General features: G+C 38.8%; 1 protein-coding gene across 1 annotated transcript in view; it reads right to left on the bottom strand.

The window, feature by feature from the left end:
* The window catches only part of LOC110173678 (zinc transporter ZIP11), a 172,168-nt gene that overhangs the window by 128,461 nt on the left and 22,541 nt on the right, over positions 1-21,166 (bottom strand). The window contains exon 4 of the mRNA XM_055150042.1: positions 758-916. Within this exon, the coding sequence (XP_055006017.1) occupies positions 758-913 (156 nt within the window). The 5' untranslated portion in view covers positions 914-916. The remainder of the gene's footprint in view (positions 1-757; positions 917-21,166) is intronic.

Here is a 21,166-nt window from a genome sequence, read left to right as displayed (position 1 = left end):
ACTCAGCGTAAGTTCCAGTTAGAATTATTCGGGCCTTTCTGAATCCCGACAGGATGGTTTCGGTGTCACTGAAGTCCTGGCTTTGTCCATCCATCCAGTGACTTCCAGGAAAGTTGCATGGTGCACCCTCCCAGTGTCACAAGTTTCTCTCTCACTCCAAACTTTCTGCTGCTCGATGACCGTTTTCAGCTGCATATTTCTCTACTTGCAGCTTGTAATCTGCAAAATGTGCTTTTCTTTTTGGGGGCATTTGTGTTCAGTCTTCTCAGTTGTCTTTTTAAGCTTGTTTACTTTTAAAATTTTACATGGTACAGAAGTAATGGTGCGATCGACTGGCATGATACCAGACAGGACAGCAGCTCTTTCTGCAGGAGACATGCACAATAGTGACAGTAGTAGACACTGGCACATAAGCCTAGAGAGCCCTCTCATGCCTGTCAGTGTGAAAACGTTAATATATAAGTAGCAGGACCGTGCAAACCATGAAAAAAAGTGCAATTTATAGTCCAAAATATACGGTATTACTTCAGTAAATAATCTATATTGTAAATAGCCATGAATATAAAGAAAACCATTGAATGAAACATGTGTCCAACCTTTTGACTTGTATTGTACAACAAGTACTATTGTACAACAAGCACTATCTAACACATAAATAAACCTTCATATTCTGAATTCAAGTGATTTCTGTACCTCGTGTAGAATTTCTTATATGGACTGAGTCTTACTGAAGAAATGTATTGCGATGTGTTCTCACCAGCATTGGCATTGCGAGGTCTGCGAAGTAAACAAAGGCGGCTCCCAGTGCGAATCCCACCGCCACAGGAACAAAGGCAAAATCTCCATATTTCCTCGAGTCCTCCGCCATGCTGATCGCAGGAGCCAGCAACGACCAGTATGAAGCAGCTAGCATCACCTGAGTCAAAAAATAGAGAAACGTTAATCAATATCACATGGCCTGTTCAGGTTGCTTCAAAAGTGTGGACCCTCACTTACTGCTCCATTCATTCCACATGGGGATTTACAGAAGCCAATTTAATGGTGCATGATGTAACTTTTTGGTTGCACGACCATCACCTGCTTGTTTCTATGGATATGTCATTGCTCTGCCACAGTATGACATTAAACAGCTCTTTCTTACATTTATTTAATTACAGGTGGTTTTATAGCTCAAAAATAACTAGAAAAAACAGGCATTCTGACTCTGAGCGAGGATGCCTCTCCACAGACCTGACCTGTCACTTGGTCTGGTTTGGTCTCAGTGAAAGATCAGAGAAAAGTTTTTTACCATACTGTGATACATCCCAGACAAAGCAATAACCTCTCCACGGAGAAAAGCGTTTGACGGAGCCTCCACTAGAAAAGTTACACTATGCACTTTTAAGTAGAACTAAACTCTAAATCTAAAATACATGTTGAAAAGCATTATCTACTGTTCCAAATCATGTATGTACTCATGTGACTTTTTTTTTTTTTTTTTTTTTCAAACTTGGTAAATTTGCATCTTTTTTTGCTTAAAACATTCTAACTTGGCACAATCCAACCACACCCGCTAATTTGTATGACATGTTTCTCAAAGGACATCTTTTGAAAATTCTCATATCATTCATAACAGAATATATAGAACTTTTTTTACCTGAGATAAATAATTTGTTTTCAATTGTTGATTCTGCAGAAATCTGTGCTGAGTCCTGTCAGAATAATTTTATTATCCCATATTTGCTAAATACTTGTGTGATATTCTATGCCTATGAGTTAACCATTTATGTAACTACAATTCTTTGATTTATAATGTACCAATCACTTGTCACTTGTTGAATAACCTCTGTGTGTTTGACAACTGTGTGCAGTGTCCTATCGCTCTAGTGAACCTCGAGATGATTCCTCACATGAAGCCAACTTCCACTGTCACACATGCAAGAGTTATGATGGTGTCTGTCCATACCTAAGGCACCTCCTGATTGTTAATCATGTTTTATGTGTTTGGACTATGCATAGCTGCATCAGTTTCTTATTATGTCTTGGCTGTTTCCCCTTCCCCTTGAGAATTATCATTCTGTAACTAGGGCCTCCTAATGAAATAAAAAGAGGAGAGCGGCCTTGAGTCATCAGAACGTGTGGAGACTGTTGGTTGTGATGCCCACTCTCTGCCCGTTCTCCTCGCGAGTAAAACTGAATTAATCTCTTGTCTTTCTTCTTGTTTATAATGTTTAGATAAACCTAACATTTACTTGGTGGAGATGCCGGATCCCAAAACACCTGAGGACTCCAACGGACGTTAAGAATCCAGAAAGACCGTGGCCACGGCCCTCTGCTACGAGGTGACATACCCTTTCCGGGCTGGTTATCTTCTCGCCGGTTGGAGTCTGACGGTTGACGGGAGGCCGAGGGAGAAAGGCAACAGACAGTGAGTAGGCCTTTTGTTAAAAAGCGAGTGACTGGGGGTCATTGCGCGTAGAGAAACCCTATAAATCCTAGGCTCTAATAGGTGAAAGGGCGGCGGAGCCCCACTACTAGATGTAATTTGACAGGCTAGTGAGTAAAAGTCCGTTTATACAGGATGGCGGAGTCCTCCCGGGTTAAATTCCGTAGATAATGTGAAGGATGCCTGAGTCCTCCCAGGGTTAATTTCCGTTGGCGCCGAGAAAATAAGAAAATAAATAAAAATTTAAAAACTGAAAATAATAAAAACTGAGTGTGAATGGTTGTGTGAATGGAAGATAATAACCACTAGGTTGTTGTCCTCGTACCAATCGATTGAGAAAGGAAATAGTGAGTCTTTGTGGATGTAGAGACAAGATTTCTCCACCTTGACGGGTTGAAGTGAGAAATACCACAAAGATAATTTAATCACTATCTCAATCAAGAAAAGTTAAACCAGTTCTTAGAGACCTCCCTAAGGAGTGATTAAGGACTGGTCACAAATTCTAATTTAATATGGGTAACAAACACTTTCTACAGGGAAAGACTTTTGAGAGTTATCAGGTTGAAGTGTACACAGAAGACATTATAATGCTAGTCAGCTACCCTGAGAAATGTCTAACTCGCAGACCAGAGTGAGATTAAGTATACAGCTTGGACAGCTGAGGTGTAAAAAGGCCGTAGAAGGCATTTTGGATAAAATGGAAATGGAAACAAAATAGCCTGGAGTTTTGAGGGGAACGACTGCTACTTGATCAGTGCCTCAGAGAGAACTAAAACTAGATAAGAAACTGGTAATTATGGTGAATTTCCAGCAAACAAAAAGAAGATGAAAAACGACTTCATGATCACACACAATTAGAAAAGAACGCAGTATCAACAAACTCAAAAAAATAAAAAAAATAGCAGAAAGCAGAAAGGAAAAAGCAACTTGTATCATTTTTAGGCTTACAAATTATTGCAAAAAAACTGCTGCCCACTGCATAAATTAATTATGAGAGAAAATGCCCTTGGACAGCAAATTGGTTAGACAAACTGAACAAAGCCAGAACTTAAACTGAGAGCCTGTGTCTGAAAAGAAAAAAGCAGGAAAATAAACGGGTAATGTATCATCACAAAATAAAAACAATAAAGTTGGCAAGAGAGTGCAGGCATACTGGGAATCTGTGCCAAACGTCAAGGTTAGAGATACGTCGCTGCACTGTTTACTCCTGCCAAAAGTTTTTGTCAACACACCAAGGGGTCAGCAGTGGACCTCTACCCAACATAGGCCTAAGGTGGAGGGACAAATTTACCCGAATATTATACGACTTATGGATTCAATAATTACTCAAAAAACTTTTGTAGAGCATGTTTAATTTGTGCTAAACATAATTCACAAGGAAATCTGAGACCAAAAAGAGGACAATTTCCACAGGCTCAATATCCGTTTGAAATAATCCATATGGATTTTATAGAGCTCAATCAAAGTGAAGGAAAAATATTGTTTAGTAATAATTGATGCATTTTCCAAATGGATAGAATTATTTCCAACTAGAAATCCCGACGCTCTGACTGTGGCTAAAGCACTGTGTAAAGACATTATACCAAGATTTGGTTTACCAGAGAAAGTCTATAGTGATAATGGAACTCATTTTGTAAATAACTTGATATCTCATATAGGTAAACTATTCCATATCGATTTGAAAAATCACTGCGCATACCACCCTCAGAGCGCTGGGCTAGTAGAAAGAATGAATGGTACAATAAAAAACAGACTGAAAAAATGTATGGAAGAAACAGGGCGACCATGGACCCAGTGTTTAGATTTAGTCAAACTGTATATAAACATTACTAGTACCACAGGCCTAACCCCATACCAAATAATATTTGGAAGAACGTACAAAATACCTCAATTTAGGAATGAATGGAAAATTAATGAAGAAGCTAACTTAGCAGACTATATGAGGAAAATATTAGAAAAACAAAGCAAAAATCCGTAAACTCTTTAAAATGACTAAAACTTCCACTGGCCTAAATCTGACCATGACTGACCTAGACCCCAAATTACCATGTCTACCAATTTGCTTATGGGCATATAGTGCTGACACAGACCCAATGTTCACAGTATTTGTATGCAGAAACGTTAATATGACTGAACCAGTCACAGAAAAACAAACCCATGATAGGGGAGTCAAAGTAGCATTGGTTAACAAACTCACGACAGATGATTGGTTCCACGTCGCAACCGGTATCTCAGCCACATATAACAATTGGTTACTCTAAGCTGAGCAAGCAGCCAACACCGTAAAAGCTGATTGTGTAGTGTGTTTGGGTCCTAGACCTATACTTAAAGTAGTACCTGCAGCCATAAACTTAACATGTCTACAAACCCTATTGGGACACAATATATCCAATAACACCTTTTGAGAAAGAGAAGCCTATTTTTAATAAACATGTCGCTAAAGCTAATTATTCTTGTATCCACATGACTGGAAGTGGTGTGCGTTTAGACAATCTCACAGCCTCCTGGGGTGTTGACATTTTCGAGGTCAGCAACCACTTTCAGCCTGTGTCCCGAGGCGATGTGTGGTGGTGGTGTGGCAAAGATAAACTTTATGATAGATTGCCAAGGAATGTGATAGGACACTGTGCTTTAGTGTCCCTTTTGCTGCCCACCTCCTAAACTGCAATTATTATGGGAACAGAGCATCTCTCTGATTTGTTAATCCATGCCGGAATCAGGGACACAAGATACAGCTCAGGACTCACTCGCCTTTGTAAACTTTTGTCAAAGCGTGTGGTTCTGGCTGAATTGGCAAGCCAGCTACATGTTTGTGACATCATGAACTCTGCAGAGTTTATGTGTATAGTTCCACTTTAAATATAACACTGACAGCAAGCTACAGATGGATAAGCACAGACTGCATTTTTAAACCTTTATGTAAGTTGTAACTGCTTCACAGATGGGGCTTCTGTCTCAAACCTAATGATAACCAAAACTGTATTACTATTAACAGCTAAATTAGAACTATGCTGGAAAGTGAAACAATGCACTAGTTGTATTGTTGTAAACTGTTTATGTGTTTGAGTTTTAGAGTTTTAGGTTAGCATTTGCTTAGAGAGACAAACTTTATTAACACAGTGGTTTATTTACATAATATTATTTGCATAATATGTAAAAGATGTTAAAGGTGCTGTACCAGATTTTTAGTCTTAAAAACTTTTTAAACAGTTTGCAGTGGTCCAAAGTTATTCCTTACATACCATACGAGGTCCTATCATAATAATTCGCAACAATGAGATTATTAGCATGCTTCACAACTTCCAGAGGGCAGATCAGGGTTTTCGCCATCATGGTAATGCTAACTACAATACAACAATGAATTCATTTTATGAATGAGAATGCATGGGGCAATAAGTGAGGATTTAAAATACAAAACTGACTTAAACAAGACACTTTCAGGAGCCTGCCCATATGGAAAAGGTATAGACAAACATACACCGTTTTAACATGTTTCATATGAATCCTAAAAGATTTGTATATGACAGTGAAAACACTTAAAAGATCTTTGGTAAATATGTGCAGCATGAAACATATAAAACTTTGTACCCTGCAAGGCCTGTATGTGACACTAACAATATCCTTACAAGTATTGGACAAAGGTCATTTATTTCATAGAAAAACAAGTGAAATGATGATTGTTTCTTTAAACTTGATTGCTGTGTTGTGTGTGTATGAGAGTGAGAAAGAAAATTATCACAGTGTGTGCGTGTGTGTGGGTTGGGCAGCATGGGGGTAAACACAGTAACATTACAACAGTGCAATACAACCTTTAAAAACATATTCCACTGATATCACATTGAACATACATCAGGCTGTAAAAATATTTTTACTCTGCAAAATCCTAATTATTATAAAGGTCTATATTGACTTGTAATACCAAGGTACTTGTAATTGTCCTCAATATCTGCTATTGTTCCCTCTAAAATCAGCAGCTGGGCAGCTCAATTGGTAAGTCACTGGACTTCCACATGTTAGACCTGGGTTCAAATCCCCCTTCAGACTCTGATTGTTTTTTCTGCAACATATAGTTAAAGAATACAAACATTACATGGAACATACAAAGAAAATGTAGTTGATTCATGCACATTACCTGAAAATGTCATGCAAAATGTTCACTTTATCTTTACTAGTTTTTCATAATATAGTTGTATGAGAAAAATGCAAAAGGGGGACACTTTCAGGAGTAAACCACACATGGCACATATAAACCTTATATAAAGATTTACTACAAAGACAGTGGTAAATTATTTTGTTTTTTCCAGTTTTTTTCCATATAGGTGTGATCAATACAAGGGTTCACGGTCCTGTTTAGCTGTTTGATTTTCAACAAAAAAAAAAAAAAAAAAGTGAGCGTGACTAATTGAAAAACCGTTGGCTAATTCTAGTTAACTTAATGTAATGTTATTTGAGATAGTTTTCCTGGTGTCATTTCTTTCTGGTCAGAGTGCGGTAAAACAATGCTCAGATTAAAATCTCACTTGAGTAACAGAGCTTCATACAGAACAGGGCATACAGTTAGCATCACAACCAGCTGCAAAGTATCAATTCCCCCTAGAGAATGAATGGGACAGTGTGAGAGAATTTGCACTTTTAAGGCAACCGGCACTAGCTGTGCAGCACTGTGAATTGGGTCTATACTTTTCCAAAACACAGAAAGAACAAAGGTGCTAATTCCAACCACAATGGATCAGGACCAAAGAACATTGTAAGAAGAACATTGCTTTTGTTTCCGAGATCCCACAACAATATCCGATTCTAACAGATGGTATTCCTCACTGTATTCATTGCACTCACAGTATTGTAGAAACTATTGTACTGTGTGCTCATAATTTGTGCATTTCAAAAGATTAGAAAAAAAAAAAGTGTAATTTATTCAATGGAGACAACGAACAACGAACCATTTTTGTAGCTTCCGTAGATTCTTGTATCACTGTATTGAATATTTTATGCAGCATACGTCTAAGCCTCACAGATAAATTGTGTGCAAAATAGCATATGATTACATGGGGCGAACAGACAAATGAGGTGTAAACAACGTATGATAATCGTACTGGGTGAAGGCCATTTCTGCAGTGGATTTTGCACCTTGAACAGTATAACGCAAAATTGACTCTCATGAGTTTTAAGCACCTCCTCAAAAACATACCTGGAGTTGTGTTTTGTTTTATTCACACATGTCTGAGTAACTTTTTATTATTAGTCTCTGTCTACATCTCCGAACCTCAAAATGCTCTATTTCACTTTGTGGAAGCGGTAGTTTTCAAGTTAACAGCTACCATTTACCTTTAGTTTAAAAGAGATTTGTCAATTCCAGTGAAGGTGTATGGAGTTTAAAAACTTCCTGTATTACCACATGACATTATAAGGTCAGTTTGAGAGAAGAACAGCATAAATACTCTATGCAGGATTGTGTGTTAAACATGTGTGAATGAAATGAAACACAACTCCAGGCTCTGTTTATGTGTTTATGATGAGGAAACAACAGTATAACACAGCTCAGAACATAGCTGTATATAGCTGTTTTTACCATAGATTGTATAAAGAAGTGGACTGAGTGAGTGTGACGTCACCCTTTTTTTTTTTTTAGCACAAACAGTGTGGATTAGAGCGTGAGACAGATTTTGAAAGCTAATTGTAGGCAAGGGCTGGAGCGGGACTGCACATTGCTGGAGCAGGCAGGTAGGATGATAAACTGCACTCCCGCAAACTAAATACGAGTGTAAAGTAAAATATACAAATGATGAACGTATGCCTATCATACATCATTTATGTCGGATATATTATTTGGCATCAATAAAACCATTTTAAGCAGCCTACACTTGTGGATATGATCTAATGTCATGCACATTTTAGAAAATTCCTTTCCGCTTCTCTGTGTTTGATCTTGAGCTTAAGAAAGTGAACGTCCGGGTGGGAGCGAGACAAAGTATCACAGATGCGGGTGGGAGCGGGAGGGACTGAAAATTACAATTCTTTGCAGGAGCGGGTGGGAGCGGGGCTGCACGGTGCGGGTGCAGGCGGTAGTGGGACTGAAAATTCTGTCCCACGCAGACCTCTAGTGTGGGGTGAGGAGCTCTAAACAAAAGTTTTGCAGTGCCTGAATATCCGGTGGAGAGGAATGGACTGAGGGCATGGTGTGACACGTTCAGCAAATTGCCAGAATCGTAAAAATAAATATCAAACTAGTCCACCAAAAAACACTACATGTAACATATTCAAGGCATAAAAAGCCTTCTTTTATTTCATGTGTTGATGTGCTGTCCAGGATGTTCCTGCTCCATGCAGACACCCTACTGCAGCAGAGCACAGCCCCACACCTGCTCCCTGTATCGGCTCAGCAGCAATATTCCAATATTGCAACGCAAGTCAATGGGAGCCAGGATCAGTAGGAGCCGGAAGAGCCGCATGTGATCTTCCTATCTGGAACGCGCCAACTATCCCGTTAGCTATGTCCATTTATATACACAGTCTATGGTTTATGCACAAGATCCTAACACTTGTGATGTACAGGGCATATCTGTCGACCAACAATTCTTTTAGTTGACAATTCTGCAATGGAGTCACTTTCAGATACATTCTCATGATTGTTATCGAACAGGGCAAATCAGAGCTCTTTCCAGGCAACCCCAATCCCAGGTGAGAGCCTCTATACGAAGACACCAACAAGCTCTGCAGGTACACTTCATGCAATTCATGAGTTGCAAAATTGATGTGCATGAAATCATTTTCAGTTTCCTCTAATTGGACAGAGACTTTTCCAAAAACAGACTTTTCCAAAAACAGGCTACCCACAAACTCTGAAAGCATGGCCCTGTCTTATTATATCCTTATAGTTGGTAACCTTTTGCCTGTTGCATTTCTAAACCAGGTGTTATGAAACAGAAATTGAATGGGCCAAAGCCAGGGTTAATTTTATTATTATTATTTTTTGCATTATTGCCTCTGTCTACAGTGTTACCGTGGAAACCGTTGGCCATTGGTGTAACATATGATTAAGCAACAAGCATTGGAAAGAATAAAACACATTTGTCTCTTTGAAGCTGGCCTGCCCACTGCCATCTGGTCACTGGTTAAGATATATATATAATCAAACAAGAAGTAACAAGAAAGCGCAGTTGAGTGGGTAGCCAAACAAACAGCCAAAGTAAGTGCGACAGATAAGACAGCATTTTTAAGCCATATAGAAACGGGCTATTAAATGCTCAAAATGTGAAATGTAGTGAGCTATAAATGAACTAGGCTGACCGTGAGATGCATTATAATATATTGCAAGATAGATACATACTGCACTTTTCAGTCAAAGGTCTCAGGAGTCAAAGGTAACAGGACGACTGGTCAGGAAGTCACAGCAGGTCCTGTGTCAGGGCAGGTTGAGGAGAGGAAGAGCCCTCAGGACAAAAGTGTGTCTGTGCTATTTCCTGCAGCCCGGGCATCACAATAGTGTTCAGGAGAAGCCAGGTGAACTCAACAGGAAAGGATCATGTAAGTCTCACTCCACTCTGAGTCATTCCCTCAAAGTATGTTCTCTGGAAGATCTTTTGCAGTATTTGGTGTAAAAAGCTACAGTTGGTGTAAAAAGCCACATTAGGTGTAAAAAGTCACATTTGGTGTCAAAAGCATATAGCATCTCAAAGGTCCATAGGGTTCCACAGTTAGGGGAAAAACAAACAGTTAATTTCACAAAATCTAAAAGCCCCTTACTCATGTCCTTTGAACTGCACACGCTGCACTTCTTAATTGATTAAAATCCCATGATGTGATGTTAAAAACTGAGCTCAAAACACTCAAACTTCAAAAACTGCTCAGTGTTTGAGCCAGGCTGCTGCTGTATGTGTACAGTGTGAAGGACACCGCTGCGGTATGTTTTTGATGAGGGAACAAAGAGCGACAAGTTTGCATGATAAGTGTTCTTTAATATTCATTCATTACCACTAAAAGATGTAACATGCAATTTTGGTTTAAGAAATGCAGTAGTAGTTAGGGATGTAATGAAATGCAAATCTCTCATAACCATACGTCCACGACATGTATCTCATGGTATGATATTTACTGCGATATTTATGTTGGGTTTGGGTTAGGGTTAGGGTTCAAATTGGATTAGGGTTAGGGTAATCAAATTGTGAATATGTTACATTTTCCATTTAAAATGCCTTAACAAGACTTGGATTCTGTCATAATCCAAAGAATTAAGATTTAAAAGTGCTTATAATAGTTATTTCTTCATGTAATTGCAACTTCAAAAGGAGCAAAGGATCATGGTCTGTGTAGTTCCCTCATTTTTTTTTTTATGTTTTTTTTTTTAGTTATTGCTGCACTATAACTATTCATTTAAGCAAAGACTTAATTCGATATATTGTGAATATTATTGTGAGACTTTTGATACGATATCACAATATTTTTAGGTTATTGTTACATCCCTATGAGTAGTGGAGGTTTAAGTATCAATCAAATGTGAAATAACTAAAATTACCCACAAAAGCATGGATATTTTACTTTATACCCTTATTTATAAGTCTACAATGTAATTATTTTAGTTTAATCGGGAAAAAGACTGCTTTTTTCTTTTTTTTATCATAAACAATTGCAACAATCTGATACTGGTATCTGATATTGGCGCTGATCCTGAAAAAGTAGCTGGATTCGGTATTGTTCAGTCGATATCCCAGTATGGCACATAAATTCATGTAATAAAACTGGTTATACTTGGCCGTAATGTTTGAACTTTTATTTATAAAAAGCTGTTCTGTAGTTACTTGAGAGATTAAACATAATAAATTTCAATAAGTTTTGTCTTATTTCAATGTTTGTATAAAGAAATTAAATGCTATTTTCAGTCTCAATTCACCATAAAGTCACCGTCTGTAAGTTTAGTTGTTTTAACCAGCAGATGTCAGATGTTCAACCTGTTCTTTAATAAAATGTTCTTGTTTTTTAAGAATGAACAATACATCATTGCTAGTATGTTGTTTTTTTGTTTGTTTGTTTTTTGTTCGTTTTTTTATATATTAGGAAAATTCACCAATATAGTATCAGACTGAGGATAGTTTCTGGTAAGTAATGACGCTAAAGAGATGGTGATAGCTTTTCCTATATTCTATCAGATATGTTTGTAAATGTAAATACTGCACTTTCATTGACCAAAGATTTCCGCCCGAGACACTCATGACTCTCCATATTATTTCATTCGACTGAACCGACTCCAAGCTCTCAACAACCAATCCCTTTGTTCCTCAAAAATAACATTTCACAAACTTGGGGTCTAATTCTCCAGTCTCTGTAATCTGCTTTCATTTTCCTCATCCCATCAGATAAAATAAAAACCTGACACGAGTCTCCAGTTACTGTATAGTTATCACACTCAAGGCCATGTTAGTGCCCTTTTGCACATAATACTCTATAAAGGCAGAGAGTGTTCCAGAACATGGAGCACATTTCTTTACAGAGTGCAGGAAAAGATCAGACGAGCCATGAGGCGTGAGGGTTAACAGGTTCTTTGGCATCCAATTAACATTTCACTGACATGGTTTCCTGCAGCCCTGACTTTTATTCAACTGTAAAAAAAATAATAAAAATCCAACGGTTAAAAGGTCCATATTACACTAATTTCTAATGTTATAAAGTTGTTTCCTCATCACTAGTAGTGACATCACAAGGTGGTAGTTTTCAAGTTAACAGCTCCTTCTACCTTTTGTTCAGTAGAGATTGGCAATTCCAGGGCTGAAATCATTCAAATTATTTTAATGAAGGTGTATGGAGTTTACTCAAACATGTGTGAGTCAAACAAAACACAATTCCAGGTATGTTTTTGAGGAGATAACAACATTATATGGCTTAAAGGCTGTATAGAGGATTTTCCAAGGAAAGAGAAATACAGCGACTCTTTGTCTTTGTGTTGTGCATGCATGATACCCCCCTCCTCCACAGCTCCCTAAGCAGAAACGCCTCCTACTGCCTATAACTTACGCTAGAAATCATGCTTGTTTACAGCCGGTGCACGTTCAGAATTGCTGAAGGAATTGCTGTTGAAGTTACCTGTCCAGAAGTAATTTAGCAACCAAAGCATCAGTCTTTAGACCCTTCATCTGCTTCAGTGCACGCCATCACTGGAAGGAATCTCCAAGAATCACCTTAGTTTGGCTTTGCTCCTTTTCCCCTTTTCTTCTTCTTTTAGTGACCTTAAAAACTGACTTTCTTTTCCAGCAAACTGGTCGTGGATTCTTGCCTGCCTTGCAACAAACTTTGTGTCAACTGCGAGGAAGCTACAGTTTGAAAAAGCCGCTAAGAACTGCATTAGTTGAGTATGTGGAATGCGTGAGAGGCGTACGCAAACTAGAGCCCGACCGATATGGATTTTGTTGTGGCCGATATGAAACCGATATAATGTGAGATGGAGCTGCCGATAGCCGATATAATCACTGATATATTTAGTGATGTAAAAATTCACTGTAAATCTTGAATTGATTAAAAAACTTAGGTTTGGCTCTAGTGGATTCTAAATTGGGTTTATTTAGGCAACATTTATTGTTATTTTGACTCTTTACATCATATTTACATACAGTAGATTGGCCTAATGGCATTTCTGCATCACATTCTAGCTACTAGTGATGGGTATTCCAGTTTTGGTTTTTTTTTCTTTTTTTTGGAGAACCGGCTCTTTTGGCTCGGCTCACTAAAGCAGCTGGCTCTTTCGGCTCCCAAGCGACTCTTGAGATTGTTTTGTTGCAAGCAGGACTAAACCAGAACTGAACCAGGACTGAGTGTCGGGACTCGGTTTCTATCTCTCTCCTTCACTCGAGCCCAAGTTTAGTCCTGGTTTATTCATTTTATGCTGAACTGCAGCCAAATATGCACTTTTTTTATCCTATGCACACGCAGATTTCTGAAAGTTTCGTTTTCAGCCGCTGCTGCTGTCAAACTACGGGTCTACATGCGGCATGAAGAGAAAAAGTGAGAAAAAGAGAAAACACGGCTCCCAATAAGAAGCAGGCTCCCGTTGCTTCGATCGCGACCGACCCATAACTCCTAGCTAGTAAACTATCGCTATTAGCCTTTAGCCGTAAATGCTGCGCACGCGGTAGTTAATTATATGCATAAATGTGGATCATTCACACGTCTATTCACAGCTCATTTACATATCAATGCAGGTCCAGTAACAAATATACGGCCAATGTAGTCACTTTACAATAGACCAATAGAAAACAGCCTGTTTATGTGCGGGAGCTACAGCAGCTAACCGCTAACAAAACCTAAACTAGCTTCAAAGTCGATGTATTTCCAACACTCAGCGCTCACACAGGCTCCTCCTCACATCACAAGTCTGCACTAATAAATGTCATTTTAATCCAGACTCAAACCGATTGTCCGAAAAAGAATATAATCTCAATGTTGCGCACGGCAGCGGGTGTAAACAAACACACGCGAGAGAAGTGACGTCACTCTGGTGGTGTGTTCAGGGACAGTACGGACACAGACAAATTACACCGCAGATAAATACTGATGCGGAGCCACATATTAGGACATTTATCTGTCTGTAAATTGGATTAAATCAGTGCTTCTCAAATAGTGGGGCCCCTGGGGGGCGCGAGGCTCCGTCAAGGGGGCGCGTTTGACCTCGGGGAGCATGCTTTTTTTTTTTATTTTTATTTTTTTTTTACTGTCTTAAGGGCCGTTCACACCAAAGCGTCAAAAAACGCCTTGTCGCCTGTATTTGGAGCCTTTGCATTTGAGTTTAGACGCCCCCGACGCGCATCTTTGACGCCGTGGACGAACGGGACAAAAATACTTGACGCGCGCGTCCGTTGCCCTGGAAACAAGAGCCCGGTCCCGCTCTTTTCCCGAAACAATGTCAGACCAGACTGAGAGAGTGTTTTTATTACATAAAACATCAAAGGAGGAGATCGGGTCGACGACTTGGGCGTATATATATTTCTACTCCGCTAATGACACTGGATCAGTCCCGGTCTAGTCCTGGTCTAATACCGGTCTGGTCCTGGTCTAATCACGGTCTAGTCCCGGTCTAGTCCTGGTCTAATCACGGTCTAGTCCCGGTCTAGTCCTTGTTTAGTCTCGGTCTAGTCTCGGTCTAGTCCTTGTTTAGTCTCGGTCTAGTCCTGGTTTGGTCCTGGTCCGGTCCTGGTGTAGTCCTCGCGATCGGCTCGGTGATTGTGGCGTATATATTTATTCTCCGTTCATGTTTGTGGTTCTCGTTCTGGTTCTCGGGTTTTTCTTCCTGATAATTACGTCGCTGCGTCTCTGGATACTCGTCCCTGATTGGTTGACGCGGCGCGTCTGACGCGAAAAGTTCAGCATTTTCAACTTCTTGACGCTGACGCCTTGGATGCGCGTCTTGGCCGCTGACGCCAAAACGCTGAAGACGCGCTGCGCTGACGCCAGATTCGCGCCGCGCTGACGCCGAAAACGCGCCGCAAAAACGCAGGACGCTCTAGTCGCGCGTCCACATCGACTTTACATTGAAAGTGGACGCTTTGACGCTTTGGTCTGAACGGGCCTTTAGAATAAAGTGCGCGAGATGTTTTATTCGTCCTAGGGGGGCATGACAGAAAATAATTGAGAAGCACTGGATTAAATGAACATGATGTAGAGAGTCTAAGCTTTTATAACGAGGTATAACATGCCCATGTGAAATATCGGCCCATATCAGCAAGCCCGATAGCCGATATGTCTCCAGTTGACCATATCAGCCGATAATATCGGCCAGCCGATATATCGGTCGGGCTCTAATGCAAACCACGTAATCCCAGCTCACCGGCAAGTCAGTACCACTAGAAACATAGGGAGTTTGATTAACAACCCAGATAACGATGTAGCCTCGTCCACAATTGATGGATTTTCATTTGCTGCATCTCCATAATGCTAGTTTTAAGTTTCAAATTAATTTCAATTTTGTGTAATATTGGACCTTTAAAGATTTGTTTTAACAAAAGGCTGTGGGTGAGTTTGTAGTCAATTTAAATTACATAATATATACATGAGGAAAAGTTAGAGGAACATGACTTTTGGAGGACCTTTGAATGCATCATGCAACTCAGTGACATAAAGAAGTGTGACTAACGAGACTTTCATGTGCTTTATTCAACACAGGCTCATGAGGCCCCCAGCCATGCAAAATCATGTATATATCCTATTTTACTGTACTTTCTCACAAAGAACCTTCCCCACTGCGCAACCGGTTAAATATGCATTTTTGTTAATTCATAGAAAATGCCAGAGGTTTGAAACTGCTTTGCACAATATGATGAGGCATAGAAACTGTTGTGCGTACAGCTATTGTTCAATCCAACCAGAAGTAACATATAGTCAGTAAGCAGTTGTGATACAGATGGATGAGATTTACTCAAGGTATTGGCTAATGGTTTGTGTTTTCATCTGTTAAATGTGTACAGTGGTGGAAGAAGTAATCAATATTGTTACTTAAAGGTGCATTGTGTAACTTTTTGGTTGGGGGTTCGTCACGAGCTTGTTTCACGAGCGATATGTCATCGCTCTGCCTGACAACTCTACCTTACATTTATTCAATTACAGGTGATTTTATAACTCAAAAATACCTACAAAAACAGGAATTCTGACTGAACGAGGTGGCCCCTCCACAGATCTGAACAGTAACTTGTAGGGACAGGACAAGATCTCGTGGCCACAAGATCTCACGAGACACAATTGCCATGAGATTGTGGACACGTGCTGAAAATGACCTTGGGAGATTTTTTTCCCCGTGTTTTTACATTTGGATTGGATAAAAAAAAGTGGAGTTAAGTACTGGCGAGTAAAATTTTTTTAAGAGGATGTAGTCCCAAAAGCACAGCTACAATGACAGCAAAAATATTCAATAAAGTAAATCAAAAATGGTGAGGTAAAAATTGGGAACTACACTGTGCTCTTTATTTATTATAAAGAATGTCAAAATTTGTCTTGTCTCGTTCTCGTAGATCCAATCTTGTGTCTCATCTCGTTTTGTCGAAATTGTATCTCGTCCCACACCAAGTAACTTGGTCTCGTTTGGTGTCGTCCATGGTGAAAGGTTTAATACCATACTGTGAAACATTCCAGAGAAAGCAATAACATCTCTATGCAATAAAGCATTTGACGGACCCTTCACCAGAAAAGTTACACAATGCACCTTTATGTAAACAGATACCAGACCAAAAAATACTGAAGCAAAAGTAAAATTATCACAGTACTAGTAAGTGTAAAATGTATGGGAAGTATTTTGCAAAGATTTGGAGGTCTTAGTGATTTTAATATAAGATTTATGCTGATTTTTTGTTCAAAAAGAATCAGTTTTCTAACGCAGAAATTTAAATAACTAGGCAGGCTCAAGCACAATGTGTTCTTTAGAGCAGCAGTTAGCAGATTAATAAGTATAGAACTTTGTAAGTAAGCAACATTCATTTAGATAGTGCCTTTCATAGAGATCAGCTCACAATGTGCTTTACAGATTACAAATATTCATATTAATAAAAAGGATAAAATGCAGAAATGTTATAAAATACAATAGTTAGAAAAAAACACCAATATTTTCAAAAAATAAAAACACAAAGGGCAATTAAAATAGCTAAGCAAAGAAAGGGGAGTCTTTACATTAGTTTTAAATGACTCATTCACTCAAAAGGTTTTGCTGTTCTAAGATCAAGGGGTGGTACATTCTGTAATTGAGGAGTAACAGATCTGAAAGAGTGGTGCATGCCTGTGGAGAAGATTGGACTCGTGACTTGGGGCCTGTCCATGGAGAGCTCTGTCGGCTGTGATCATGGATCAAATGGATTCAGGGGTTCTAGTCAGTAGCCTTGCTGTGGCATTCTGTGTTGGTTGAAGACGATCTGATTGTGCTTTATTAACTTTTTACCATTAAGCACCCTCCAGAAGCCTTTCTCCACCCAAGCAAAGCAGCAGGTTGGGGAAGCAGGTGTGGGGCAGGCTCTGGAGAGATGATTGACAGCAGACTGACAGCCAAAACAATCCAACATTGCATGGACTGGTGCTTTCCAGACTTTGAAACAGAGTGGACATTTGTGCTCGGATCACACCGCTTCCTTTTTCTCCAGACGCTCATCACATAATAACCTGTGTCTGACTCATTGGGGGCCATCAGTCCAACCCGAAAATTCAAATGTATTGACCATAGTTCATTCTAAAGAGGCCGTTAAAGACACAACTTTAGACCCAAAAGTCAGATTTTTAACAAATATGCACTAAAATGCCAAAGTAAGGCCTGGGATAGGTATACACTTATTATTTATTATTATTTTAGACCCCTTTACACAGTTAATCAGTAAAAAAAGGTGATTTTGGTGTTTAGTGGCCCTCTAAACGTGCATTGTGTAACTTTTCTGGTGGAAGGTTCGTCAAATGCTTTTATGTTCTGATATTATTCCTTTGTTTTGAATGTTTCATATGGTGTTAAACTTTTCTATTTTCATGGAAACCAAACCAGGGCAAGTTACAGGTCAGATCTGTGGAGAAACAACCCCCTCTCACAGTCAGAATGTCTGTTTTTCTAGGTATTTTTGAGCTATAAAACTGTCTGTAATCGAGTAAATGTAAAGAACTGTTTTGTCTTGCTGTGAGCCGAGCAATGACATTTCCATGAAAAAAAACAAGAAGGTGAAAGACCCTGAACCACAATGTTACACAGTGCACCCACCTTTAACTTTGCAAGTTATAAGCAGTCCATCACGATGTATCGCCGTAACGATAGCCTGAGTACAGCCCAACTTCAAATATATGAAGCAATATGCATGGAGTTTTGCATCATAGACAAAAATGTTAAAACAACTCTGAATTTGTTTTATATTTTAAATTCAGATTCCTCAAAGTATCCACCCTTCGCTTTGTTGACGGCGTTGCACACCTTTGGCCTTCTCTCAGTGAGCTTCATGATGAAATGTTTTTCACTTCACAGCTGGGCCATGTCAGGGTTCATCAGTGATACGTGTACAAAACAGTGATCAAAGAAAAGGGTGGCTATTTCATATCTTTTGTTCACTATATTGCACATGCGTTTGGTCAGTTTGATGCCTTCATGGAGAGTCTATAACGTAAAGAATCACAGAAATAAAGAAAAAGCACAAACTGAAAAAATGTGCCCAAACTTTTGACTGGTAGTGTAAATAGCAAATGCGTTTATTTGCGTTCAAAATTCAAACCCGACAGCTTTCAAGGTGGCACTGCACTTCCACTCACATCAAGAATAAAACTACAACTTAAAGGTCCTATATTACACACAACTGACTCTTGTGTGAGCTTTAAGTCATGTCATAATGGTGTCTACTGATGCAACAATTCGATACATATCTCAATACATGGTTTATCGATTTGATTTCAGTATGTTTTAAGACACAAACAAAACAAAATCTCATGTATTTTTTTCTGCTAATGATAATATAACATACTATGATATAAATGAAACAGACAGTAGCTCCTTTCACATTGTCCTGCTCTTTTTACACACGCTGTGCTCTCCCATATTCTTTCCGAACACTAAAACTATGTTATATTACGTAGAAATATCTCAACAGACCATTTTCTGAGTAAAATTATGAGATAGACTCCCGTATATCGAGAGTAGCGTCACAGTTGTGAACACAAGCGCATTTGATTAAAGCCGATGTAAAGCCAAAAGCGATTCTAAAGTATTTAAATGTTAACATCTTTGCCATTCCTGGGTTTATCAACGTAAAATAAAAAGCGACTGAAAGATAAACTCAACCTCTGTTAGAATATTTCAGCTGTAAGTCTCTAAGGAGCTGTTTTCTTGTTTTATCTGAGGAGGAAGCCCCGATAACCGTTTTGCTTTCGAACTAAAATAAATGACAACACAGCACACGTAGCGTATCTACCGAACAAGTGTATCGAATCGTGATTGTTGCAGCCCTAATGTTGTTACCTCATCGCAAACATAGCTGGAGTTGTGTTTTGTTTCGTTCGCACTTGTTTGAGTAACCCTTTATTATTAGCCTGTCGATGTAAAGCTCAAGATGTCATGAAGCGCTAGTTTTCAAGTTAACAGCTAACTTTTACCTAGTAGTAGTAGTCGAGATTGGAAATTCCAGAAGTCATCCAAATGATTCTAGTGAAGGTGTATGGAGTTTAAAAACAAAGTGGAGCATTTCCTGTATTACCTCATGACATCACAGGGTGTAACAGAGTGTAAAAGGGTTTGTGTGACTGAAAAAAAAAAAAAAAACACAACCCCAGGTATGTTTGTGATGATGAAACAACATTATAACAGAGATCAGAAATGTGGGTCATATGGGCCCTGTAAGACCGATTCATTATGAAATAGTTGTAATGTAATGTCAAATATCCTGATCTATGTTACTAATTAAGGCATACAAAGGGAAATAAGGCAGCGAACAACAATACTTGTAAGCTCCACACTTTTCGGTAACTTGAGGGCAATATAAAATTAGTTCAGCTCTTTCAGAATGTAGCATGACTCCTGAAGAAAAGCTTTGGCTGCAACCGTACAAAACTTTGATACCGTGGATTACACTAATGCATGGAAAATAAGTCATTTTCTTTTTTGGAGATTCAAAATGTAATACAGCTCTACCAAATTGAACAAAAGTGTACTATTCCGTCATTTACGCAATAAGGCGAGACAGTGAAGGTAAAAAAATCTTACATTTAGAGATATCTATTTAAAACTTCTGCTGTAGTTTTTCTCATTTTCGCAACTTTCAGAGCTGAGTTTTGCCGTCACACTAATGCTAATGACAACTAGCATGCTAACCATCCATTTTCTGATTTTAGGACAATGAATCAAAGCAAAACAAGAAACAAAATGGGCGAAAAAGTAGTTTTGCTTTTCGGAGATTCCAAATGTAACGCAATTGTATCAAATTGAGCAAAACTGTATCATTCTGTCCCTACACATTTTATTTTTATTTTTTCGCAATGATCACCCTCCATCACCAGCTTCAACGAATCTTTTATTTTATGACACACTGAAAAAGTGAATCAGTGATGCTAAAAATTGAAATATGAAAAACTTTGCTTCAAAACTTTTCCAATTGTCAATTTCCTACAACATAATACAAACTTAAGCCCTTGCCTTTGAACTTAGAAAGAGCTTTGTCACAACTCACAGAAACCAAATTGGGCAGAGATTCAGAAGGTTGAATAAAACAATAGTGACATTTAAACAGTTTCACAACTTTCAGAGCAGAGTTTTGCCATCACGGTAATGCTCACAACAACTAGCATACTAACTATCTGCTTCCTGATTATAGGACAATAAATCGAAACTAAACAAGAAACAAAATGGGGTAAAGATTTAGAATTGGAATGAAACAATGGTGATATATTTGCTCTTAAAAGCGTGCTATTACTTTTCAGGTAGGGGTCCATCACATGTTTGTTTCCATGGAGATGTTACGCGGTGGCCTGGAATGTTCCAACTGGTAACAACTGGTGGCATCACATTCTTGTCCTCATGGAATACTCTGTCAAAAGTATCGAAAATCAGAGACTAAGTTATACTAATACTATCAAAACTAGAAACTGAAAAAGAACAGAAATGAACCTTTCCTGAACGGTTTTAGAATGATCTTGAGCTTGCATGCTACTGTAGGTCCTGGTGCAGGGTCTGCTACCTTGTCTTCATGGAAATGTCATTGCTTTGACATAAATATTGCAAAGTATGGCATTAAACTGATCTATTTTTCATTCCCTTTCGTGTCC

Source organism: Boleophthalmus pectinirostris, unplaced genomic scaffold (assembly GCF_026225935.1).
Source record: "Boleophthalmus pectinirostris isolate CB_2022bp ecotype Guang Dong unplaced genomic scaffold, ASM2622593v1 HiC_scaffold_14, whole genome shotgun sequence".
In the NCBI taxonomy this organism is placed as follows: Eukaryota; Metazoa; Chordata; class Actinopteri; order Gobiiformes; family Gobiidae; genus Boleophthalmus; species Boleophthalmus pectinirostris.
The sequence above is the reverse complement of the archived record's forward strand: the minus strand, read 5'-3'. Positions and strand labels throughout refer to the sequence as shown.